This window comes from Rhinatrema bivittatum, chromosome 2 (genome assembly GCF_901001135.1).
Source record: "Rhinatrema bivittatum chromosome 2, aRhiBiv1.1, whole genome shotgun sequence".
Taxonomy (NCBI): Eukaryota; Metazoa; Chordata; class Amphibia; order Gymnophiona; family Rhinatrematidae; genus Rhinatrema; species Rhinatrema bivittatum.
The window spans coordinates 140,633,348-140,656,094 of NC_042616.1; the positions used below are offsets into that span (position 1 = coordinate 140,633,348).

Below are 22,747 nucleotides of genomic sequence, written 5' to 3' on the forward strand. Positions count from 1 at the left end.
CCTTTCTTGCTGTTTCCCTCTGCCAGCCTCAACCAATAGGCCTTTAGTTCCCGTGCCGAGGTATCCTCATCAGAAGGGGTAACTTTCTGCCTACAAAAGTCCCGCTCTGACCAGGCCTTATTTCTCTGGCTGTGCTGGGCCTCTCTGGCAGTCTCCTGCCTCTTTCGCACTCTTGTCTGCCTGGCAGTTTCGTCTCCCTTTGAGAGACTATTCTGTCTTAGTAAAAATTAGCCTCACCTGGCAGATGAAATTGAATGCAGGCAAGTGCAAATTGATCCACATAGGGAAAAAATCCTGACTATAGGTACCCAATGCTGGGCTCCGTATTAGGAGTCACCACCCAGGAAAAGAATCTTGGTGTCATCGTGGACAATACGCTGAAGTCTTCAATTCAATGTGCAACAGTGGTTTAAAAAAAAAAAAAAGCGCGGGGGGGGGGGGGGGGGGGGTGGGGCGCTGTTCGCAGCGAATGTGTGTGGACGCGTGACGGCTCAGCTCCGCGAACCCTCCAGCCAAAAGACCTATTTACTCGCTACCATAAGCTTTAAAACTCGGCGTTTTACACAGCAAACGTGAGTAAGATCACGTGCAGCACGACGTGATGGCTACAAAGCGCAAAACAATGGATTTGAGGCAATTTTCTTATGAAAAACTGCCGGGTGATGTAGGGCAAGATGGCGCCGAGGCCGCGAGCCGCGCGACCAGGGAGAGGAGACAGAGCAGCCTGCGGACTCAAGCCTGCCGTCTAAACAAACTGACCCTACTGAAATACTTACACGTTCAGAGGCCAGGACCTGGTTTTTAGAAATACGGGCCGATTTAAAACAGCACAGGGACGCTAAAATGGCGTCCATGGCAGATCTGAAGGAAGATTTGGCTGCCCTGGGGAATAGAGTGGACGAGGCAGAAAATAGACTTGATGGACATGGGGAGTCTATTAATTCCCTTATCTCACAGCACACAACATTCATCGGATTTACTAACCCTGCAAAACAAGGTGGAGGACCTTGAAAACAGAAGCCAGCGCAATAATTTGCAAATCAGAGGGGTACCAGAGTCTCCAGAATACGCCGGGGCGGCGGAGATAGCAGCACAAATCTGCACCTTTATCCTGCAGCAAGCACCGGAGGGGGAGGGGCAGGAATCTGCCAGTGGAGTTGATATTAAAAAAAAAAAAAAAAAAAAGCAAATAGAGTGTTAGCAATGACTCAAAAAGGAACGGAAAATGTCCTAATACCTCTATATCAATCTATGGTGTGACCACTCCTTGAGTACTTTGTACAGTTCTAGTTGCCCCATCTCAAGAAAGATAAAGCAGAGATAGAAAAGGAACAGAGAAGAGCAACAAAAATGATGAAGGGGATGGAATGGCTCCCTTATGAAGAAAGGCTAAACAGATTTTACTAGTGTGTAGCAGATGGACTCAGGACCAATGGGTATAGTGTACTCCTGAAAGCAGTTGGAGACGGATCAGATTTCAATCTGACGTCAGCCCTAGTACATATACCCCTGCAGGAAGTGCAGCTCTTCAGTATTTTCTGTCTCCATAGCAGTTCGGGATTCTATGCACGCTTGCACAGCGTTAGAGTATTCTAACCAAAGAAATCCAAAACAAAGAAGAAAACTTACCTCTACAGATAAGCCTCGCTCTCCTGTGGTGATATCTACGGGTCCCTCCCCCAGTCGAGATTCCTGAGGTGATTTCCGTGATCCCTCGGAGGTAAGCCTCGGTCTGGCAGTTGGTTCCCGGCGTGAACTTAGCCCCCGGCAATGGGTGTGGCTGAGAAGGCAGCAGGTGCAAATTCGAGCGAGGCAGTGAAGGTATTTTCCCTCTCCCCCCCGCAGCTGGAGACCGCCCGGAATGAGACCGGGAAACGCTGAGACAAGGTAAGGTAGAAAACTTCTTCAGCTTGGAGAAGAGACAACTGAGAGGAGATATGGTAGAGGTTGATAAAATCATGAGTAGGGTGGAACAGGTAAATAGAGGTCGGTTACTTACCCTTTCAAATAATACTGAGACTAGGGTGCACTTCATAAAATTATAACAGGTAATCGGAGAAAGTATTTTGCACTCAATGCACAAACTCTGGAATTTGTTGCCAGACGACATGGTCAAAGCATCTAGAAAAGCTGGGTTTAAAAGCAATTTGGACAAATTACTGGAGGAAAAGTCCATAAATAATTATTAGCTAGGTAGATTTGGGAAAGCCACTGCTTATCTCTGAGGGTGAGCCACAAGAAATCTGGGATCTGCCAGGTAATTTGTGACCTGGATTGGCCACTGTTGGAGACAGTATGCTGAGCTTAATGGACCTTTGCTCTGATTCACTATGGCGTACTTTTGGTTTTTATGGTTCGTCCACAGTTACTGCCCTGTTCCTCTGCCTTGAATTCCTTCTTCCTGATGAGCTTTAGACTAAGACTTCCTGAGGCTACAGCTGCCACCACCTGTTTTCAGTTTCTCCCTTCCTAAAGAGGTACTACCTCGGGAGTCATATTTGCAGCACCCTCTGTCTCTAGCTGGCTACTTTCACCCCTCTCTGGGCTCTTTGTGACTCTGACTCTGGCATCACAACAGGACACCAGTCCTGTCAGACGAACTAGATATTTAATGAGGTAGGAATAGTGGTAGATCAGGGAGGTGTATTAGATGTCCATCTGGACTTCAGTAAGGCTTGATTTGATTTATTCCCTTATATGTCTGCACATCCAAAACCATCATCCATTCAATGTGTATTGCAATAAATAATATGAAGACTTTTACAATAATACTGGAGACACAACATATTTTTATAAAACCAAATCTAAAGTCATGCACTGTTCAGCACGGGAGACTGGTACTCAAGCTGGGCAGAATGGAAATAGGCCTCAAAATTGTAGATTTGGGGAAGAACGGGTAGAGTAGCACGGCATATAGTGGGGTGAAGGCAAAGTTGGGGGTAACCCAGGCTTAGTAATGGGAATGGTTCTTTTCAGTATCTTTAGTTGTGACATTGCTGCAGAACTTGAGGGCCAGATGCTTCTTTGCACAGACTACAAAATTTCTTAACAGAAGGTGTAGAAAAATGAGAGGGAGTTTGAAAAAAAAAAAACAAACAACTGGAAGAACTGGGAAGGGTTTTGAGAGTGAGCTTCGGTGCTAAAAAAATTAAAAAAAATAAATACAATAAAATATTGCATTCGGGATGTAAAAATCCATTAGCCACATCTCGGACAGAAAAACTGGGAAATTGCTATTAAAAAATAAATAAATAAATAAATCTAGGAACCATCTTGGATGACCTCAAGGTCAGGACTGGGTTTAGTGACGTGCGACGTGCGGTTGCAGCTGTGATGGCTTCAGAGGGGACCCTCCCAGCCTTGGAGATCATGGTGCTGCTGCTTTAGGGGGACCCATGCGCAGTGGTGGCTTTCAAAGGACCCCACTCTCTCCCAGCTGCACAGGGTGTCACTATCAGCCCTATTCGAGTTGGCTGATCAATGTAATAAAGCAACAGAATATGCTAAGAATTAGGCTGATGCAATAAGGTGCGTTCAGCCATGCTCAGTTTTACCCGCACTTAAATGCACATTTCGTGCACGCAAGCCTTGCTGCGAATGCAAAAATGAGTTTTACGTGCACAAAATGTGCGTTTAAAACTGCAAGTCCTGCTTAGCATGCCTTCAGCATGGAAATCCCATACAAAAGAGGGCATTAAGCAGCACTGACTGATGCAGAGAGGTGCGCTGTCTCTAACCCAGTTTTTCCTTGCGTTAGAAGTTTTACTCCTGATCAGAGGTGGAGTAAAGTTTCCAGCACTGATTCTGTTAACCCACCTCATCATACACCATCTGATTCTGCAGGAGGTAAAACCTATGTCAGAGCAGCTTTGGAGGTGGAGAGAGTGACTAATCAGATGAGATTCAAGCGGTCAGACTTCTGTTTTTCTTTTTTTTTTTTTTTTCCACAATTGGTTGACTATCGCATCTGTTATTAAAAGGACTGGAGCTGGCCTGGAGGAGTAGAGGAATTTGGCTCCGGAGAAGTGGAATTCCATGAGTTAAGAGGCTCACAGATACTGGGTTGGCCTGATCTCAGCCTCCAAACACCTTAAGGACTCCACAGGAAATATTTATGGTCCTTCATAATGGATTTTCAAGGCCAGCAAAAAAAAATGTTTGTTTGCAAGAAGTTTAATCCTCTGGCCTTTGGCAATGACCCCCCATGCTCTGCCACAGCCACCTCACACTCCATCCCTCCCCTGAGTTAAAATGTGCTGAATGAACATTTTCCTGGCGACACGCTCTTGTTTTTTACTTTGCGATTGATTAGCAAAGAATTAGCTTGCTTGCTGCATTGGGAGTTAAAAAAAAAACCAAAAAACTTTTAATCTGTGCATTAAGAAACTAAATTGGCCTGAAAAGTAGAGATTTCATCAGCAGGAGAAAGGAGGTGTATACCTGTGTATAGGTCACTTATAAGACTCCACCTTGAGCACTCTTGATTATGGAGGCCATGCCTTCATTAGGATATTAAGAGACTGGAAAAGAATTATTAAAATGATCCAAGGGGTGCAACACAAATCCTATAAAGGTGGGCTTAAAACACTCAGCATACTTACCAGAGGGAAGGAGGTGGTGGGGTATGGTAGAAACATAGAAACATTTGTCAGGCTTCAGTAAAATTCGGGACGTGGAAATTTTCCATGGAAAAGGGAATTCAAGGGCAAGGGAGTCTTGATCTGAAGGGAGGAAGGTTCAGAAGAGACAAGAAAATATATCGTCGCTGAGATCCTTGGAATAGCCTATCAGCAGAGGCGGTGGAAACAGGCACTGTGCCAGAAGTCAAGCATGCGGGAGACATAATATAGAGGACAGTGATGAGAACATGGTTAGGAATTTTGCAAGATTGCAAACAGTTCATCCTTCACTTTCTCAAGAGCCAGAGACAAGGGGAAAAGTAATAAGATAAAAATAGGAGCTAGTGACATTGCAGGCCAGAAGGGGTAGCCAGGTGGAAAACAGCAGGCTACAACTCCTTAGAAAACAAACCGGTCAATGCCGGCGGGTTAGTGGTAGCCAGCTACTGTCCAGTAAGTCTACAGGATATAAATGGCTGGATGTTCAGGCAAAAACCTCTCTAGTTTCCGAGAAAAGCTTCATTAGTTTTGGTAGCTATTTAGAATAGGGATGGGCAACTCTGGTCCTTGAGAACCACCAACCAGGTTTACTGGATATCCCTAATCAATATGCATGAGAGAGGTTTGCAGGCAAACAGGGCCATAGGGTGATTACTTAAGGTGATGGTGCAACAGAAAATGTGCTCCTGCTATGTGACTCAAGAACAAATTAAGCACATAATAATTGTTTAAATAAGTAACTAAGAGAGATAATGAGCTTCTAAGCTCATATCCCCCTAATGTGCACTAATGTGTATTTACTTTTTCACAGCCATATAATTGTGAGAATATCGACAATGGGAGAGGGTAGTGGTGGGGAAGAGGCTAGCATGCCAGCCTTGCATCACAGGATCACATTGTTAATCTCTTTGGCAATCCCTCTGATGTGAAAAGGCCATGTAGATGCTGATTGCTGTCCTGCCCGCACACACCCCAACAGCCCTGCTGCTCCCCCCAACAACCGCGGCTATCCAAGGATGGGCAACTCCTGGACGTTTACTGAACCCCCCCCTGTAGTTCTGTCCTCAGGCAGGAGGGATGCTTACCTCCTGTTGTCTTGCCCAATACTTTCAAAATCTTTCCGGCTTCCCACCACCTCGCACTTTGTCCACATGCAAATCAAAGTGTGAAGCAGGCATGAGCCGGCACCATTTTGACAGTAATGTAGCAGAAGGTACCTCCTTCTCCCTGGCAGGGAAAGTGGTTCAGAGAGGCCTGGGCCCTCGAGAGGTTTGAGTGGTGGAAGGCACAACCCAAATTTGGATTATGAATTTGAGGGAGATTGGCAGTGCAGATATGGGAAGAGAAGCAAAGGTCTGTGTGTGTGTGTGTGTGTGTGTCCCCTCCAGGCCAAAATATCAAAAGCAATTATAAAAATGCATTTGCTAAATACTGAAGGACATAGAGTTAACATAAAGCAAGCACTGCCACCTATCTGATATGAATTTTTAAACCTAGAATCAGGCCTTGGCTTGCTAAGTGGTACCACAGGCAGTCAGTCATCTTGATCGCCCCTTCTAATGACATTATTTAGAATGTTAAAATTAATTTAAAAAAAAATACATATAAAATAATGTAAACATCCTCAAAGTGACGTAAATATTTTTTTTTAGGGTTGCCGCCTTTCCCCAGGGCAAGTAAACAGACTTATTCAGTCGACATTTTGTACTCCCTTCTGCCGTGCATGGAAGTGTAGTTTTGATTTTCTTTAAAAAAAAATCAATGGGAAAATCAGAGCTGCAGCTGCTGCTTGAAGCATGTATGTGTATAGATGGGAGGGGGACAGGGGGGATGAGAGGAAGCCAGGATTGGATCAGTCTGTTTGATTGACCTGGAGGTGGTAATCTTATCTCTCATCTGCCTCTCTCTCATTTCCTCCCTGCTTGGACAGCCCTAGTCTGTAGCTGGTGCATCTTTTCCTGGCCTAGTTTTTAGTTGTCTGTCTCCCTCTCTCTCCCTCCCCTCATATTTTGCTCTGCTTCTTACGGGCCGATACAGTAAGGACGCGTAAGAAAGAGTGCAGCAGTGCCGGGCGCACCCTCGTTTGCCGCGTGCACAATTTGGTTCACATACTGCTCGATTCAGTATTCAAATGAGACGCAAATGCAAGCCACGTCCAAAGTATGCCCATGAAGCAGTAGGCGTGCGCAATCCATTTTACTGTATAGAGCGGTATACAGCGCGCCTATACATTATCCCGGGTGCGCCAGTACCTGTCATTTCAAATGTCATTCCACCAGGTAAGTGGATGGTTCTTTTCTCGCGGCTTGGATGCAGTTCGTGGACCTTCCCGCTGCCTTGAGCGCCCGGCTGGACGTCCATTCATGGACCTTGAACGCCCAGCCGGACGTCCAAAGTCGCCAGCTTGGACGTCCAGCCGGGCGCTCAAGGCAGTGGGAAGATCCACGAACGGACGCCGCGACCTCGGACGTCCGAGCCTGACCTCTGCTGTAACAGTCCCTGTTCCATACACAGGTGTACCTGACCTGTCCAGTACGAAGATGACCGAACACCACACTGACATCAGGGTAGGCGGTAAATTTGCAAGGTAAAGACGCGGCAAAATAGCTGGTTAAAAAGGCGATAATCTGGGCGCACGTTACTGTATCGGAGGGAATAGCTAAATCGATCATTAACATATCATATATAAATGCGTCGGGCGGAGACAGATACGCGTCCATTTCAGTAAACGGTAAGGACGCGTAAAACCGGATACTGAATCGCGGGTTAGCCATACGCGTCCAAAATGTGCTTCCAAAGTGGGTTAAAAACAGGGTAACCGCGGCCGCGCTTTACTGTATCGGTCCGTTAGATTGTAAGTTCTTTGGGGCAGGGACTTAACATATCTGAATACTTATCACCAGTGTAAAATGCTATTTCCCTGTATGTACCAGGGTCAGTCCAGACCGCTGGGTTGTGTCTCCCTTCCAGCAGATGGAGTCGGAGAAGAAACTGAAAAGGCACCCCTCTTAGTCCGGTGTGCCACCTGCAATCCCTCAGTATTTCTCTGACTCCAGCCGATGAAGGATGACAGAACCTGCGGTCCTGATCCAATTAAAAAAAACAGCAGCTTTTAAAATAAATGTATTTTCAGTTTCGGACTGAGATTTCTTTGTGACCTTGGCTAGATCAACAAAAAAAAAGAAAAAGTATAAATTAAATAAGAATAAAATTCTTCAGGAGTGCAAGTCCTCCCAAGGTTGGTAGAGGCACGGCTGGGGTTTCTTGCCCCAATAGCCCAGTTTCCCGGAGTGTTTTCCTGTCAACCCGGTGAGTAGGGGGATTAACCGGTGGGCCTGTCCCTCTCCCTAATAGCCCAGAGACGTTCACATTCCTTTGGTGGGAGCCCCTGTCAAATTGCTCAGACCCAGGGACGTTTTTACTCCTTCCCCTGATTGATTAAGAGCTTTAAAAAAAAAAAAAAAAAAGTCGGCAGGCATCCTGGGTCTCCGGAGGAGAGATTTTACATATCTAAATTTAGTTTCTTTACCGAGCGAATGCTGCATGGTTCGCGGTGCTCTGCCTGCGGGGAGCTGGCAGCGCAGCTCTCCCGTGATGGCCTCTGCTCCCGATCTATTCCCGGGGGAGAGGGACTGTTAGAAATGCCTGTGGAGGAGAGAACAGCACTTACCATGCAGTCGTGAAGTGCAGGCAGGGCTCATCAGATTTGCAGTCGTCTGCCTGCCCTGTTCCAGATCAGCGTGGGAACGGTGGTCATTTTGGCTCCTCCTGTCTCTCAGGCTGTGCACAGCTCGGGGGGGAGGAGATTTGCCTCTGTAGCTTTCTCCTCCCTCTCTGAGCCCTGTAAGACCTTTGGATTTGATTGCTGATTCTCCTCCCCTCCTGAGTCGTCGTCGTCCCCCCCCCCCCCAGGGGTGGCCTTAAAGCAACAGCAACCTTTTTCCTCACAGTTTGTGCTTTTGTTGCACAAAGCCTATATGGAAACGGAGGCTGATTTGGATTTGCCCAAGGTGCCTAAAGCCTGCTGAGGGTCCCGACACTCCTAGGGTGCAGGCGGTTCGGGCGGTCCCAGACCTGACAATGCCGCCGCTCGCTGACCCTCCAGATGTCACATCACAGGATCCTCCCGCAGCGGATTCCTCTGATGTCGATAAATCCGCTCTGCTGGAAGGAGATGATCCGCAGGTGCTCCACTTGTTTCACAGGGAGGAGCTGGACCCTTTGATCCTGCATGTGCTCTCTGTACTGGATATTCCGGCTCCGCAGCCGGTAGCTGATTCTTCCTCTGGGGATCCAGTGCTGTCGGGTCTTAGGGCTCCTCCTAGCACCTTTCCTTTTCATCCGAGGCTTTTTCAAGTTATGACCCGAGAATGGGACGTCCCGGATGGCAACCTGCAGGTCAGTAGGGAGATGGAAAAGCTGTATCCGCTTCCGGACGAGTCGTTGGATCTTCTTAGGATCCCTAAAGTGGATGCGGCCATTTCGGCGATCACTAAACGCACGACGATCCCGGGCACAGGGGCAGCGACGCTTAAGGATCTTCAAGATAGAATGGTTGGAAATCCTGCTTAAGCGGATTTTTGAGGTGTCAGGGCTAGGTGTTCGAGCGGCTGTCTGCAGTAGCCTCATGCAGAGCGCGACCCTTCGATGGGTGCAGCAATTGCTCACGGCTCAAGACCTTCCGCCGGCTGAGACAGAACAGGCGGAACGTATGGAGGCGGCGGTGGCTTACACCGCGGACGCCTTATATGATCTCCTCCGCACCTCATCGCATATGATGTCCACGGCAGTGTCGGACAGGAGGCTTCTCTGGCTACGAAATTGGTCCGCTGACGTCTCTTCTAAGTCTCAGTTGGGTTCTTTTCCATTTAAAGGCAAGCTTCTGTTTGGCGATGATCTCGAGCAGCGCATCCCTAGCACCTCCTTATTAGTGTAGAGGTGGCTGTCAGCAGGTTCCAACAACCGACGCTCAATTTTACCAGCGTCAGTTTCCGAACCCGCTGGCAGCCACGGGTTAGGAAAATGGACACCAGTAAAGCTGAGCGTCCGTTTTTCTAATCTACTGACCGGCGGGTGGATTTTTTTAAATTTTTTTTTTTTTTTAATTTTTGTTTCTTCTGACTTAATATTGCTAGGATATTAAGTGGGGGAGTGTACAGAAAAGCAGTATTTTCTGCTTTTCTGTACACTTTATTCGGGTTGCTCAGAATTTAATTTCTGAGAGTAAAATGAGCGGCTTGGCCGCACATTTTCCTTTCTGTATCCTGGGCGACTGACTAATAGTGCTCATCACATGCATGTGCATGTGATGAGCACTATTAGGGGGGGGGGGCATGTGATGAGCACTATGAGGGGGGGGGGCATGTGATGAGCACTATTAGGGGGGGGGCATGTGATGAGCACTATGAGGGGGGGGGGACTTGGCCATGCGTGTTCGATATGCTAAACCCCTTACAGGTTCTTGTGGCCTGGTTTGGTCTCTGTTGGAAACAGGATGCTGGGCTTGATGGACCCTTGGTCTGACCCAGCATGGCAATTTCTTATGTTCTTAGTATAAGGGGTAATAGACGCGTGTGGAAAACGTGTGGCCAATCTCGTGCTAAACAATGTGCTCGGCCGAGCGCACTGTACTGTATCGGCCTTAAGTGGTGATTTACTCAGGGGGACATAAGTGTGGCTCTTCCTCTATTTGTGTGAATGCTTACCAAAGTAAAGAATTCAGTGATCCAGCAGATGGTCGGAAATATGAGCTAAAGCAATTACACATGTTCTTCAGACTATGTCATATATGTGGTTTTCTGGCAGTGTGATTTATTTTATGTTGGTCAGACAATTGAAGAATAGGGATGTGCAATCGTTTTTTTTCCGGATTGGGCAATGTCAACTTGTGGAGAAGTGCGGTTTTGTCAGTCCATCCATCGGGCACTGAAACGTCAAGAAGTTGGAAAGAGATTTACGGATTGAGTAGAAGTTCTGCTTGGGATATGCTATTGCAGGATGCACATGTGAAACAAGGCTTAGAGAAAGCTAAGTACTCTTTGAGATGCTGCCCATGCCATTTGGAAGTATATATATAACGTTGGAAAAGAAGATTAGAGATTGATTAACCTTTGGGACAATGCGGAGGGTCCGTTTTAAAGCAATTTATTTGAATATAGGTTTGATGGTAAATATCCCCCTGATGAAGCTGGTAACAGAGAAACAAGGGCCTCTTGTAGGGGTTATACCGTGGTGAAAGGTGAAGCACTATCTCTAGTTTCTATGAAGGAAGAGGCACGCAGTGAAGAAGATCAAATGAAAACAATATAAATCTTAATGAGCTTCAAACAACAGATGCACACACATACTGATGATATAAGATTAACACAAAAGGATTGGAGTTATGGTTAAAGAGTAGAGTGCAGTGAAATAATAGTGCTATTGTTCTGAAACATTTATAGAGTTGTAAGTGGTGCTATAAGCCACAGGATGTATACACACGTGCTCTGTTGTATTTTGAAAAATCTGTTTGAGATTGTAACTTCACTGTTGTGTTCAATTTTAATAGTGTGAGTGAGTTTTATGAGACACTTTTTATGTGATTTGGTGAAAAGTTTTGATAATAAATATTTGTAACCTCTCATATGGTCTATGTAATGTTTTGTCGAAACATCATTCAGTCTGAGCATAGCCTTTGAGTGGTCGTCTTTTTTTCTTTTGGATCATAAAAGAAAATCTGGCTATAAAAGGATCATTGATTTCCATTAACTCAATGTGTCTATATGGTTTTTGAGATTCCCATGTACTTGGGATGCACTGATTTTAATTGAGAGTAATTGAGTTCAGTCATTCAGGTGAACATCAAACGTGTTCATAAACTGCGCATGTGTTGGTGTTCTTTATGAAGCTGCACCGAGAAGAGGCTCCATGTTTTGAACTGCTGACTAAGTTAGAATCCTGGGACTATGCGTTTAACATCTATTTTTTAAATAAGCTTTCAATATTTCTCTAAATAATGATCTTCCATTTTCAGTTCTAGCCCTGAGGCAGCTTGCATGCAGAACGCTAGCTAACGTCAGCTAGTGGCAAAACTTTTAACAGCTCGAGGTTTACCTCAGGAAGTCCCTTTGATGCTTTTTTTTTTAAGAATTGTTCATCTTTGTACTTAGCCATCAATTTATTGGAATATGAGGAATCATTTTGGTTAATGGCCAGCTTTACCCGTTTGAGATTCATTTCATGTGGCTTATTTCACTCTGGGAAATCTTGATAATTCATACTCTCTGAAGAATCCTTGCTCATAATTGACAAGTGGAATTTTGTACATTTATTGAAATATAAGAAATATTTCCAGTATGGACAATTCCACAGTTCAGGTATAAAGAAATAAGATACAAATACAAAGGAAAAAAAATTATTTAAAATTTTTATGAAAATAGGTTAAAGAAATATAATTTCTAAATTTTGATCGAAGGAAGAGGTTTTCTTGACCAGTGATTGCACTAAATAATATGCTCAGTTGTACACACTAATACACATACCACAGATCTGAGGTCTTTGCCTCCTTGTTATGTCAACCTCAATAGGAGTTTAAAACCTTTATTTTTTACACTTGGTGTGACTAGTTTTGACATGACATTATCTGTTACAATGGCACATTGATGGAAAGCCTTTCTCACAGTGCACTTCAATGTTTAAATCATTTTCTTTCAGATTTATGATTTACCAGAACATCATTATGAAACTCTTAAGTTTCTCTCGACACATCTGAAGACTGTGGCAGAAAACTCTGAAAAAAATAAGGTATCTCAGTTTGATACGATGGATGCATTTGTACTTTAGATAGGGAGGCATTTCATAATGATGCAGAATTCAAAATTACTTTAATAATAATCCACACTGGCACACTTATATTTGTCAGGGTATAGTAGGAAGATTCACAGTTTTTATAGTAATTTATTATTTGTTTTACGTTTTTCCAGCACGTGTTTAAACCGTGTTATGGTAGACTAATGTTGCTGTACAGATTGTATAGTAAATGGGTGATGGTAACTGTTTTCAGCAACCAGAGAAAATATGAGAAAGTTGAAGGTATAAAGCCCAGACAGTGTTTCTTTTCCAACATATTTGTTACCCTTCCAGTTGTTTTGATACAGCAAAATTAAAATTGGAATTATTTGATTTACCTTTTGATCACTGTAGTTGTAACAGTTGGTTTTTAAGTTATCTCTGTAACCAAGCACTTGGCGTGATCCTCAGTTAATTCAAGAAAGCATGGGATAAACACAGGGGGTTCTCTGAGGAAGGGAGGTGAATTGTAAAGGTGAATTAGTTGGGTGGATTGGCAGACTAGATAGGCCATTGGTCTTTTTCTGCCGTCATGTTTTCCGTGTTAAACAGCAATAAGAGAACACAAACCCATTTAAACGTTGTAGTATTTGTAATAATAATTTGCTTGTTATGACAACTTTACTCAGTGAGCCCAGTTATGCATTTATAATAATCCAAACATATGTGCAGGAACCTTTGCAGTGGAATTTCTTGCTGCTAATTTCAAAGCCAAATTTATTTAAGAGCTTCCATAGGAAAGGAGGAGGAAGAAATGATATTACTTTATTGTGTATTTATTTCATTCCTTTTCGTTAGTAGCTCAAGACCAATTACATTCAGATACAGTAAATATATTCCCTGTCCCCAGAGGGCTTGCAGTCTAAATTTGTAGCTGAGGCAATAGAGTGTGAAGTGAATTGCCCAGGATCCAATGAGGGTTGCAGGTTTTGAATCCTGGCTTCCCTGGTTCTCCGCCCACTGCTCTAACCACTCCTTAAGTACAATTGGAGGCCTCATCCAGAGTGGTGTTCATTTCTGGAGACCACCTCCAAAGAAATGTAGACAGTAGAAATGGGCCAGAGAGAAGCTGCTCAAATGCTGTGGACCCTGCATCAAAAGCCATATGAGGTGAAACTTAAGGCTGCAAATGTGTATACTGCAGGCTGACTTGATGAAGGGAGCATCGCTTTCAAAGAGGTAGAGATAAGTGTGTTGAATTAGCCATGTATAATGTATCACCTACAATTTGTGTGACCCTTATTTCTACATATTCAAGTGGCCTAACACAGCAGTCATAATTCTATACCTTAAAGGAGAGGTGAGTATGAGGGGATATAATAGAGACCTACAAATATCTGAGATAATAAGTAATGCATAAGAAAAATATATATTTCAGAAGAAAGGAAAGTTTAGATGAGAGGCCGTGATAAAGGATCAGGGACTGTACTCAACATTATAAAATATTTCTTCACAGAAATGATGGTAGATGCATGGAACAACTTCCCAGTAGAGGCACAAACAGGAGCAGATGAGTTGGACAGACTAGATGGGCCTCCTGGACTTGGCTGCAGTCAGTAACTGATTTAGCTAACAGTCGCAGCCTAGGCACTGTTGGTGCCTTACCACATTGAGCTAGTGACTGTGAATGGCCACACCGAAAACTGACAGGAGGCGTTGAACTTGTAGGATTACCTGAATCATAGTTCATTGCTGACCACTTGCCCATGCTTGAATGGTGAAGGGTCTGTTTTCTCAGTGGAAAGCTCAAATGTTGTGTAGCATTTGAAATCATTTGCCTGTTATGCTGGGATTATTCTGCTTTACAGGAATTACTTATGATAGTGATTGAAGAAAAGACGTTTAACATTCAGATGTTGAGTCAAGAATAACAGCAAATAACTAATGGTAATGCAATTTGATTTCCGTAGATGGAGCCGAGAAACCTGGCAATAGTGTTTGGCCCAACCCTTGTGAGAACATCGGAAGATAACATGACCCACATGGTTACTCACATGCCAGACCAGTATAAAATAGTTGAGACCCTTATCCAACATGTAAGTCCATTGCTTGTGTGAAGTGAGTATTACCAAAATGTGATGCTTTTCTGGGCTTCCTGTTGTCCAACTGTCGATCCCAGTCACTTCTGCACCGGATAATTTTACCACGTTAGCGCTTTTTCACTTTTTGTGCTCTCTTTTATTTTAGCACGACTGGTTTTTCGCAGATGAAGGAGCTGAAGAACCAATTGTAAGTATTGTGTCCAGTTTTTAAACTAATTGAAGAGGTGTTTTCATTCTAAACCACATTTATATTTTTGGAGGACATAATGCAAACTACCGATTTATAGTTCTTTTGACAATCTCTCTATAACCAGTTACATATTTTGACACATTAGGGATAAGGTTCATTATAATTGTGCTGTGCTGAAAATATTCTGGTTTGTTTTAACTGTAAAGCCCTGTGGGGAAATTAAGACTTCAAGAGAAAATGTCATTGGGTGCTTAATTAGCAGCTAGTAGATGTTTATGAATCATAGCCAACTATTTGTGAAAAGATGATGAAGAGATCTTTATTTATTAACTGTAGACAGCAGTTCAGGAGGAAAACACGGTAGAATCTCAGCCAGTGCCAAACATAGATCACTTACTCACCAACATTGGAAGAACTGGAGTGTCCCCCGGAGACGTATCAGGTAACTCTTGTCTGGACAGTGTTAATCTGAAGGCCCGATTAACCTGTCCAGTATCCTTCTTAAACCACACTGTGTACTTATGGATATCAATTCCATGAACAAATTTCCTATCCTTTATTAATAAACTAGTTTTCTCTCTCTCTCTCTCTCTCTCTTTCATTGATCCGAATGTACTGTCAAATTTTGGCTCTTAAATTTCTTGGGTACACGAGCATGCACACCGCCATTTTCTTCATTCACGGTTCCTCATACAGTAGTCCTCATGAGGTAAAACAGATTTGTTCCACTGTTCTATATGGTTGCTGTGATGGCAGGTATTGTTATATGTACAGAAAAAGTGGTCAAACACAAAGTGGAAACTACGAAACATATATTTGAGCTCCATATCTGTGGTGGTAAGCTGAATGCAAATTATACATACACTTTTAATAAAATATTATATGAGTGCATTCAAGTTGATCTTCCCTCTTTTTTTTTTTTTCACACTCGCCACCCAGTTTGATCATGTGATAGGTTTGTAGGCATTAACTTCCAGTGAAATTTCCCTGTTTACCTGTTGCTGCCCTAACCCAGCATGTGTACCCCACAATTGTAATCCTTGTCTCTAGTTCTTGTTTTTAGCTTCAAAGGGTTTTTTCAAGTACTTATTGAAACAAGCGCTCTTTACTGATGTTGAAACAGGAGAAGTGGGAGGAGTCTATCACACGGTGATGTCACTAATGGATTCTATGATGTCACTGATGGACAGCTGGAACTGTAGGAAGAAGGAGGATTGTTGTCCACATTGTAGCTGCCTTGTCTGCAGAAACCCCCGTTTCTTGTAAATGCAAAAAAAAAAAAAAAAATAGATGATCTGTGCTGTAAATTTTCTGTTAAGAGTATTTTAAACAGATCAATGCTACTTTCTTAAAGTCTTTCTGCTGTTTCTTGTTATTTCTGAAGCAGACCCTGAGGAGAAATAGCATGGTATGGTCTACCAGTTTTTCTAGTCATAAAACATTAGCCATGTGTCAAAGGGGTGTGGCATGGGGCTGAGCTTTATAGATTCCGAAAAGAAAATGCCAAAGTGAGCCTTCTTTAGGTGTTTTGCTAGCCCCTTTCTGCCCTCTTTATACTTGTACAGTCTCCGTTTTTTTTACCTACAGTAAAGCTCTGGTGTCCATTTTCATTTCATAACGCTTGCTTTAGGGAAGAGCAAAGCAAATCAATTAAAAGTAATGCTGATCTCATAAAGATACATAGGTTAAAGAAGCTGTTGAGGTCATTTTTAATGTTTAAAAAACAAAAGTGCGCAGTATGTACTGCAGGTGTACTTAACCTATTGAGTAAGTGCCCATTTGAATGGAACACTGGCAGCCCCTGTTGAGCCCAGAAATCGCCCCTTCCATCTTTATTGTGAGATCATTGGCAGGGAATTATTTTCCGTGGCAATGGGCAGCCAGTGCTGGCACGAAACATTGAATTATGTCATGTTTCTACCATGGCATGTGCACGTAATGACGCCACACAGCATAAAAAAACTGGGAGTTCCTTTGGGATCTGCTAAGTGAGGGTTAGGGTCTGATTTACTAAAGTTTTTCTCACATTTTATGTCGGGGGGGGGGAGAGAGAAAGCTTGGTAAACGGAGGCCTTAGTCTGACCAGAAATAGACATTATGGCTGTGTTCAAATTTTCAGCCAGGTCAGCTAAATACAATTCTTAGCTGTCTTTTAAACCAGTTCCAGTACAGGGTGATGTACTATGCAAGACTGAAACACCTCTAAACTATTTTGCGAGCAATATATTTAAAAAGAATAATAAACCTCGGTATTTCTGTTTTTATTTAGAAGAACAGGGTTCCTTTGCCATTCCTCTCATTGAGCTGGTTCTGCCTACAATTCACAGCATCCTTTCATGGCGGTGGCTTTCTGTGGTGCAGCTTGCATCTTTGTGAGCTCTTGACTCTCCACTCTGTTTTGCTCTTTTGCTTTCACATTTTCCTGTGCCTGTCTTTTCCACAAGTGTAGCGTTATCTGTCTTACAATGACTGCCACTTACCTAAAGCTAACCACATTACCCTTCTTCGATTCCCCACAGATTCAGCTACTAGTGATTCAGCAAAATCTAAGGTAAATATATACCCCAAGTGGAACTCGGACTGTTTATTTGTGATTGCTGCAAAAGAGCTTTATGTTGTCACTTGATATTGATTTCACCTCCCACTTTCTAACAAGTCGAATGTTTCTGTGGAAACCAGCACTAGGGTTTGAAAATGGTGGGCAAGCAGCCAGACGCCATGTGAGACCTGGTGTTAGGTAGTGGGGTTATGTGAAACACTGCAGAAGTAATGAATAAATCAAAAGACCCACTCCTCAAACATAGGGAAACGTTTACTGCATAGCCAAAAAGGAGAATGATAAGCAGTCACTAATATGCATGTGCAGCTCTCCAGCAATTTACAGTTAATCAAGGATTAATTTGCTTTATCACTGGGCCACTCATTCTAGCTAACTTTGCAGAAGTTCCGAGGCGCATGCATATCTCAGAGGGGCAGGGGCCTAGCTTGGAACGTTACGCGTATCGCTCTGTGGTTACACATGCACGTTCCTCAGCTGCTGGCAGGATCTGCATGCACGCCCCGCTTGCTGTGGATAGACAGTGAGCACTGGGCTCAGGCTGGGGAAAGAGGGAAGATACTGGTCAGGCAGAGGGGTCGGGGAACCGAGATACTGGGTCAGGCTGGGGTGGGGGCTGCACAGGGGGGTTAGCATGTGCCTGAGGGTTGGGGAGATAGGGAGAGACAGAAGAGGATACTGGGATGGGACTGGGAGAGGGTTTGGTGTATATTAGGATGGGAGTGGGTGGGGGGAAGGGAGTGCTGGGGTCAGGTTGCATAGGGAGTTGGACTTTGGTGGTGATAGACTGGAGGGACAAGTGTTGGGGTTCAGATGGGAAAGGGGGTTGAAGTGTGCTGGGGTCCAGATGGAGGGGGTGGGAAGCGAGTGCTGGGGTCGGCCTGCAGAAACACAGTGCTGAGCACTCCCAGTATGAGAGTTTCTCTGTGAATATTCAGTGGGGATCAGCTAAGCCACATTAATAAAACTCTTACCACAGTTGGTACTGTTTGGAGCTCTATTTGTAAGTCTCAGCAGAGAGAACAGGGAGGGGGGATTTCTCTCATCCCTAGATGTGATTCCTCCAAGAGAAGATACTAGCAGGACGATGCAGTAAAGTGCGCTTAGCTGATCGCACTGTTTAACCCGGGTTGGACACTCGTCCACAACCCCTTATACAATAAGGAGTTTAGCTCGTCTGTAACGCGCATCCAAACCCTCCCGAAACTAATAGTGCTTATCACATGCAAATGCTTGGGCAGACGTTAATTTCCTGAGCAGCCCAAAAAAGTGTACAGAAAAGCAGAAAATACTGCTTTTCTGTACATCCTCTGACTTTATATCGTGCAGATATTAAGTGGGAGGAACCAAAGGTTTAAAAAAAAAAAAAAAAAAAAAAAATGTGCCGGCGGGTCAGGTTAGGAAAACGGACGATCGTCAAATTGAGCGTCTGTTTTCCTGTCCCACTGACAGCCACCTCTCCTGGGCCACGGAGGCGCTAAAGGTGTGCAGTTTCCCTCCATTTAGCGTGACCCCTCATTTGAATGCTGCATCACTCGCCCAGGAGAGGGAGCTGAGCAGGTGCTGAAAACGCTTTTCTAGCGCGTCTGTACTGTATCGGCCTGAATGTCATTTCTGGAGCAGGGTGTAAGAGGGTTAGTGCTGCTTCTGTCCATGCAGTACTTGTTTAATGAATCAGTAGAGGGCCTGGATTTTTACAGTACGATCAGTGTAATGCATTTAACAATATGAAGCTTTACTGCTGAAATCTGAGTTGCTCTATTTCCAAAGAGACTGTGAGAATGTATTCCTACTTTCCTGTGGTCGGTACCGCACGTGGGTTTGTGGAAATGCTTTCTCTCCAGACCCAAGCAGTAATTTTTAGCTGGTTTCTTTGGATGTGCTCGGCCATGATTTTCCTACCCTGAGATGAAATCATCCCAGGGCACCTTTTTAAAATTTGGTTTGCTGAGGAGGGGAGAGTAAACGGCGGAAGAGCTTCTCTAACTGTTGCTTCTCTGATCCTTTTTATTTCCTTCCAGGGTTCTTGGGGATCTGGAAAGGATCAATACAGCAGAGACCTGCTGGTGTCCTCCATCTTTGCAGCAGCCAGTCGCAAAAGGAAAAAGAAAGAGAAGCCCCAGCCGAGCAGCTCGGAGGATGAGCTAGATAATGTCTTTTACAAGAAAGAAGCCACAGAGGAGTCTCTCGGTGACAGCACAAAACCAAGCACCGGTAAAGAGGACTCTGAAAAAGAGAGCGACCTGTCAAGTAGAAAACAGAGGAGCTTTCTTTTAAAGGAGAAAGAGAGCAGTAAGGACACCGACGTTGCAAAAGAAGAGAGGTCGTCATTGCGGAAGGAGAGCACACCCTCAGCAGAGCCCTCACCATCTTTTCACCACAAACACACTAAATCCCCTAATCTCAGCTGTAGAGTGAACGCAGGTCCGGATGGAAACAAAGCACCCACTTCACAAACGGCTTTCCTGCTCGAGGAAGCCGTATCTGATTCAGGCACAGTGCTAAGCACCTCTTCCCAGGCATCTTTGCACAGGCTTAAATCTAAAAAGCTAACTAATCCCGAACTAAAAGGCAGTGAGCTTTTAGCAGCTGATGTAAGTTCTATCACATCAGACTACTCTACTACGTCCTCTACTACGTATCTGACGGGTTTGGATTCCAATCTGCTTAGCCCGGAGGTGCAGTCGGTGACCGAAAGCAAAGGAGATGAGGCTGACGATGAGAGAAGTGAATTGATCAGCGAAGGGCGTCCCATGGAAACAGACAGCGAAAGCGATTTCCCTATTTTTGCTTCAAGTTCTGCTTCTGAAAGGCTCTATCGAGGCAAAAATCAAGAGCTGACCAGGACGGGCCGGAGAAACTCGGAAGGAAGCGCTAGCTGCACTGAAGGAAGTTTAACACCCAAACTCGATAGCCGCAGACTGTTCAGTTCACACAAACTTATTGAATGCGACACGCTGTCCAGGAGGAAGTCTGCCCGGCACAAGACGGATAGTGAGTGTTCTGCCGATAGCAAGAACGAGAAGGAGTTGCCAACCGTGTCTAAAGTGTTTGAGGTGGTAAAGAAAGGAAAGTCGTCAAGCAGCGTAGGCCAGCTGCCCAAGAGTGAGCCTGAAAAGCAGGAACTTGCTTGGAAACTTAAAATAACTGAAAGGTTAAAACTGCGCCTGAAAGCATCTGCAGATGATATGTTCGGGGTAGGAAGTCAAAAAGCTAGTTCTCCAGAGACCCGTAAGAAAAAAAATATTCGCCGAAGGCACACACTGGGAGGGCAGAGAGATTTTGCTGAAATAAACGTGTTGCATGCTTGGAAGGTTCAAGCACAGGAGACCCCTGTCAAGGGCAGGGATCTGGACCCGGAACTGTCTGCTGTGGACCGGTTAAAACCCAAATGCCCGTCACATGGTCTCTCCATTTCTGATTGGCTTGCTCGAGAACGTTTGCGCACTAGCACATCTGACCTTCACGTGGGGGAATCTGGAGAGCCCGTGATGGAGAACACTAGTGTGGGGGAAGTACTGAAGACGGATCCACCCTTTTTGCCAGCAGCTCAGGTGAACGAAGGCAGTTCTAGCAGTTTGATTTTGTCCGAGAAGCTGCCTTTTGCTTCGGCACTGCAGTCAGGTGACCAATTAAATGGCGAGGGCTATCAGAGCAAGAACAAAAGCAGTTTTAGTCCTGCAGTTGACGCCCACCCGCATAAGCTGTCTGGCACCCAAGTGGTTAGGTCTCGCTTCTACCAGTATCTTTAAAAATGTTCAAAATTCAGTCTCATACTGTTACAGTTCCCAGTTGCCCTGTGTATATTCTGTCTGTGAGCTGTTTTTATCATGCAGCCTTTACCTGGGTTGTTTCATTTTATGCACCGTGGAAAGTTTTCACTGCACATTATTTCAGCCAGAGGAGCATAAAGATAAGACGATGAGTGCATTTGTTGGCAGTACATGCAAATATTGAACAAAGCATCTGATGCAATATGCTATGTAATGTATACAGGTTTTTTGACTGGAATTTGCTGCATACCTTTCAATGGCTGGCATTAGTACATTTTAAACGTATTTTTGGTTTTGCCACTAACAGAAGTGCCTCATCATTAAATCATTTGATTTGGTAGGGTGCCATATTGTTAGATGTTAAATTAGAGACAATGTAATGTGATCAAATAAAATGCATTTTTTCGTCAGAAACTTTCCTTACATTTTTGTGGATTTTAACACCAGTGGATACAGAGCTTCCATTCTTTAGGCATTCCAGTTGGATCTCCAAGTTTTATATTTGAACTTTTAATACAGTTTTTGAGTTTTATGTGACTTGAATTTTTAATCTTTCTGTAAAAAAAAAAAAAAATTAAAAAAAAGTAACTTAAATGTACATATTTCATGTGTATCTTTTCTTCAGATACCAGATTTGATATAAATGTTGTAACATAGGCATGTAGATAGTGGATCCTGGAGGAACTGGTTTCTTTTATTGAAAAGAGTATAATTCTGCATGAAGACCTAATAAATTCAACCTTGTATCATGCCTGTGTGCATACCCACTTAAACACTGGAAATAAAATTGTTTTGGTGACGTCTGGTGCCTGAATTTTCTTGTGCAATTGAGAATGAAGGGAAACGCTGTATCTAATGTTTACTCGCAACCTCAGTCAGCAACTGTGCCCAATAAATTAATAACTGAATGAATAAAGTAGTATTGGTCATTATGTCCTGCCTTTCTTTGGAATAAGTGACTGAATAACTTTAAATGCAACTATCTGGATTATACTGGACCACTGTTGATGGGGGGGTCCCTGGTTGTAGTTTCCGCTTCTGCCGCCTTATAAGGGATAAGCAGTCAGTATAAAAGCAAAACAAGGACTGCACCAGCCTCATTCTTTCTCCCAAGATCAAATTGAAAAGTTTCCACTAGATGGCAACATTGTATAACAAGTCATCTTTGGCTTTCATATTGCTGTCGAGTGTCTACTGCTGGGAACACATTCACAGAAGACTATTTAGGGATGTGTAAGGGTGGATATTTATGTATTTAGCTGTTCCTTGCTATGCCCCAGAATAATGGTTTTGACCTTCAGATCTTGGTGAAAGAGGACATAATTCAACTGTAAAAATCTAATAAAGCTTGTTTCTCATCAGAGACAGTTTCCACATTTAAAACCTCTCTGGAATTTTAATTGTAATGTAGTCTTGCATTGTGAAATCTAATAATTTGCTGACTCTGAATCGGTGTCAAGTATCGAAGGTATTTGCACATATGATTAATCAAAGCCTTTCATTTTGCACTGAAGGTCGGATAAAAAAAGTTGGGGGTTTGCATTACATATAAGGAGTTTAGCTTTATATTAGTTATATCTGTGTCAAAAGTAAAACCAATTTCTTTTTGTTTTGAGAGAGTATTTTCAATCCAGTCAGCACCTCAAAAAGGCCTGGTCCAGTGATTCAGTAGCAGCGCTGTACATGGCCTGCCTGCTGGGCGAGGGATGTTGCAGAGTCTGTGTTTATATCCTCTGGGG

At 43.9% G+C, this 22,747-nt stretch overlaps 1 protein-coding gene and 1 long non-coding RNA gene across 6 annotated transcripts in view; one reads left to right on the forward strand and one right to left on the reverse strand.

Moving 5' to 3' along the window:
* ARHGAP21 (Rho GTPase activating protein 21) overlaps positions 1-21,807 on the forward strand; it is a 450,388-nt gene extending 428,581 nt beyond the window's left edge. For all 4 annotated transcript variants that reach the window (XM_029588677.1, XM_029588676.1, XM_029588679.1 and 1 more), the window contains 6 exons: positions 12,312-12,401; positions 14,357-14,482; positions 14,634-14,675; positions 15,015-15,120; positions 17,198-17,229; positions 19,257-21,807. In XM_029588677.1, the coding sequence (XP_029444537.1) occupies positions 12,312-12,401; positions 14,357-14,482; positions 14,634-14,675; positions 15,015-15,120; positions 17,198-17,229; positions 19,257-20,987 (2,127 nt within the window). In that variant the 3' untranslated portion in view covers positions 20,988-21,807. The remainder of the gene's footprint in view (positions 1-12,311; positions 12,402-14,356; positions 14,483-14,633; positions 14,676-15,014; positions 15,121-17,197; positions 17,230-19,256) is intronic.
* On the reverse strand, positions 1,867-8,406 carry LOC115084175. 2 transcript variants are annotated; one of them, XR_003854492.1, is made up of 3 exons: positions 8,290-8,406; positions 4,602-4,721; positions 1,867-1,925 (listed from the first exon to the last, which is right to left on the reverse strand). It is a non-coding gene; the product is annotated as an uncharacterized LOC115084175 (long non-coding RNA). The 2 variants fall into 2 exon arrangements; XR_003854491.1 differs by lacking the exon at positions 1,867-1,925 and adding an exon at positions 1,993-2,130.
* Positions 21,808-22,747: the final 940 nt, after the last annotated feature.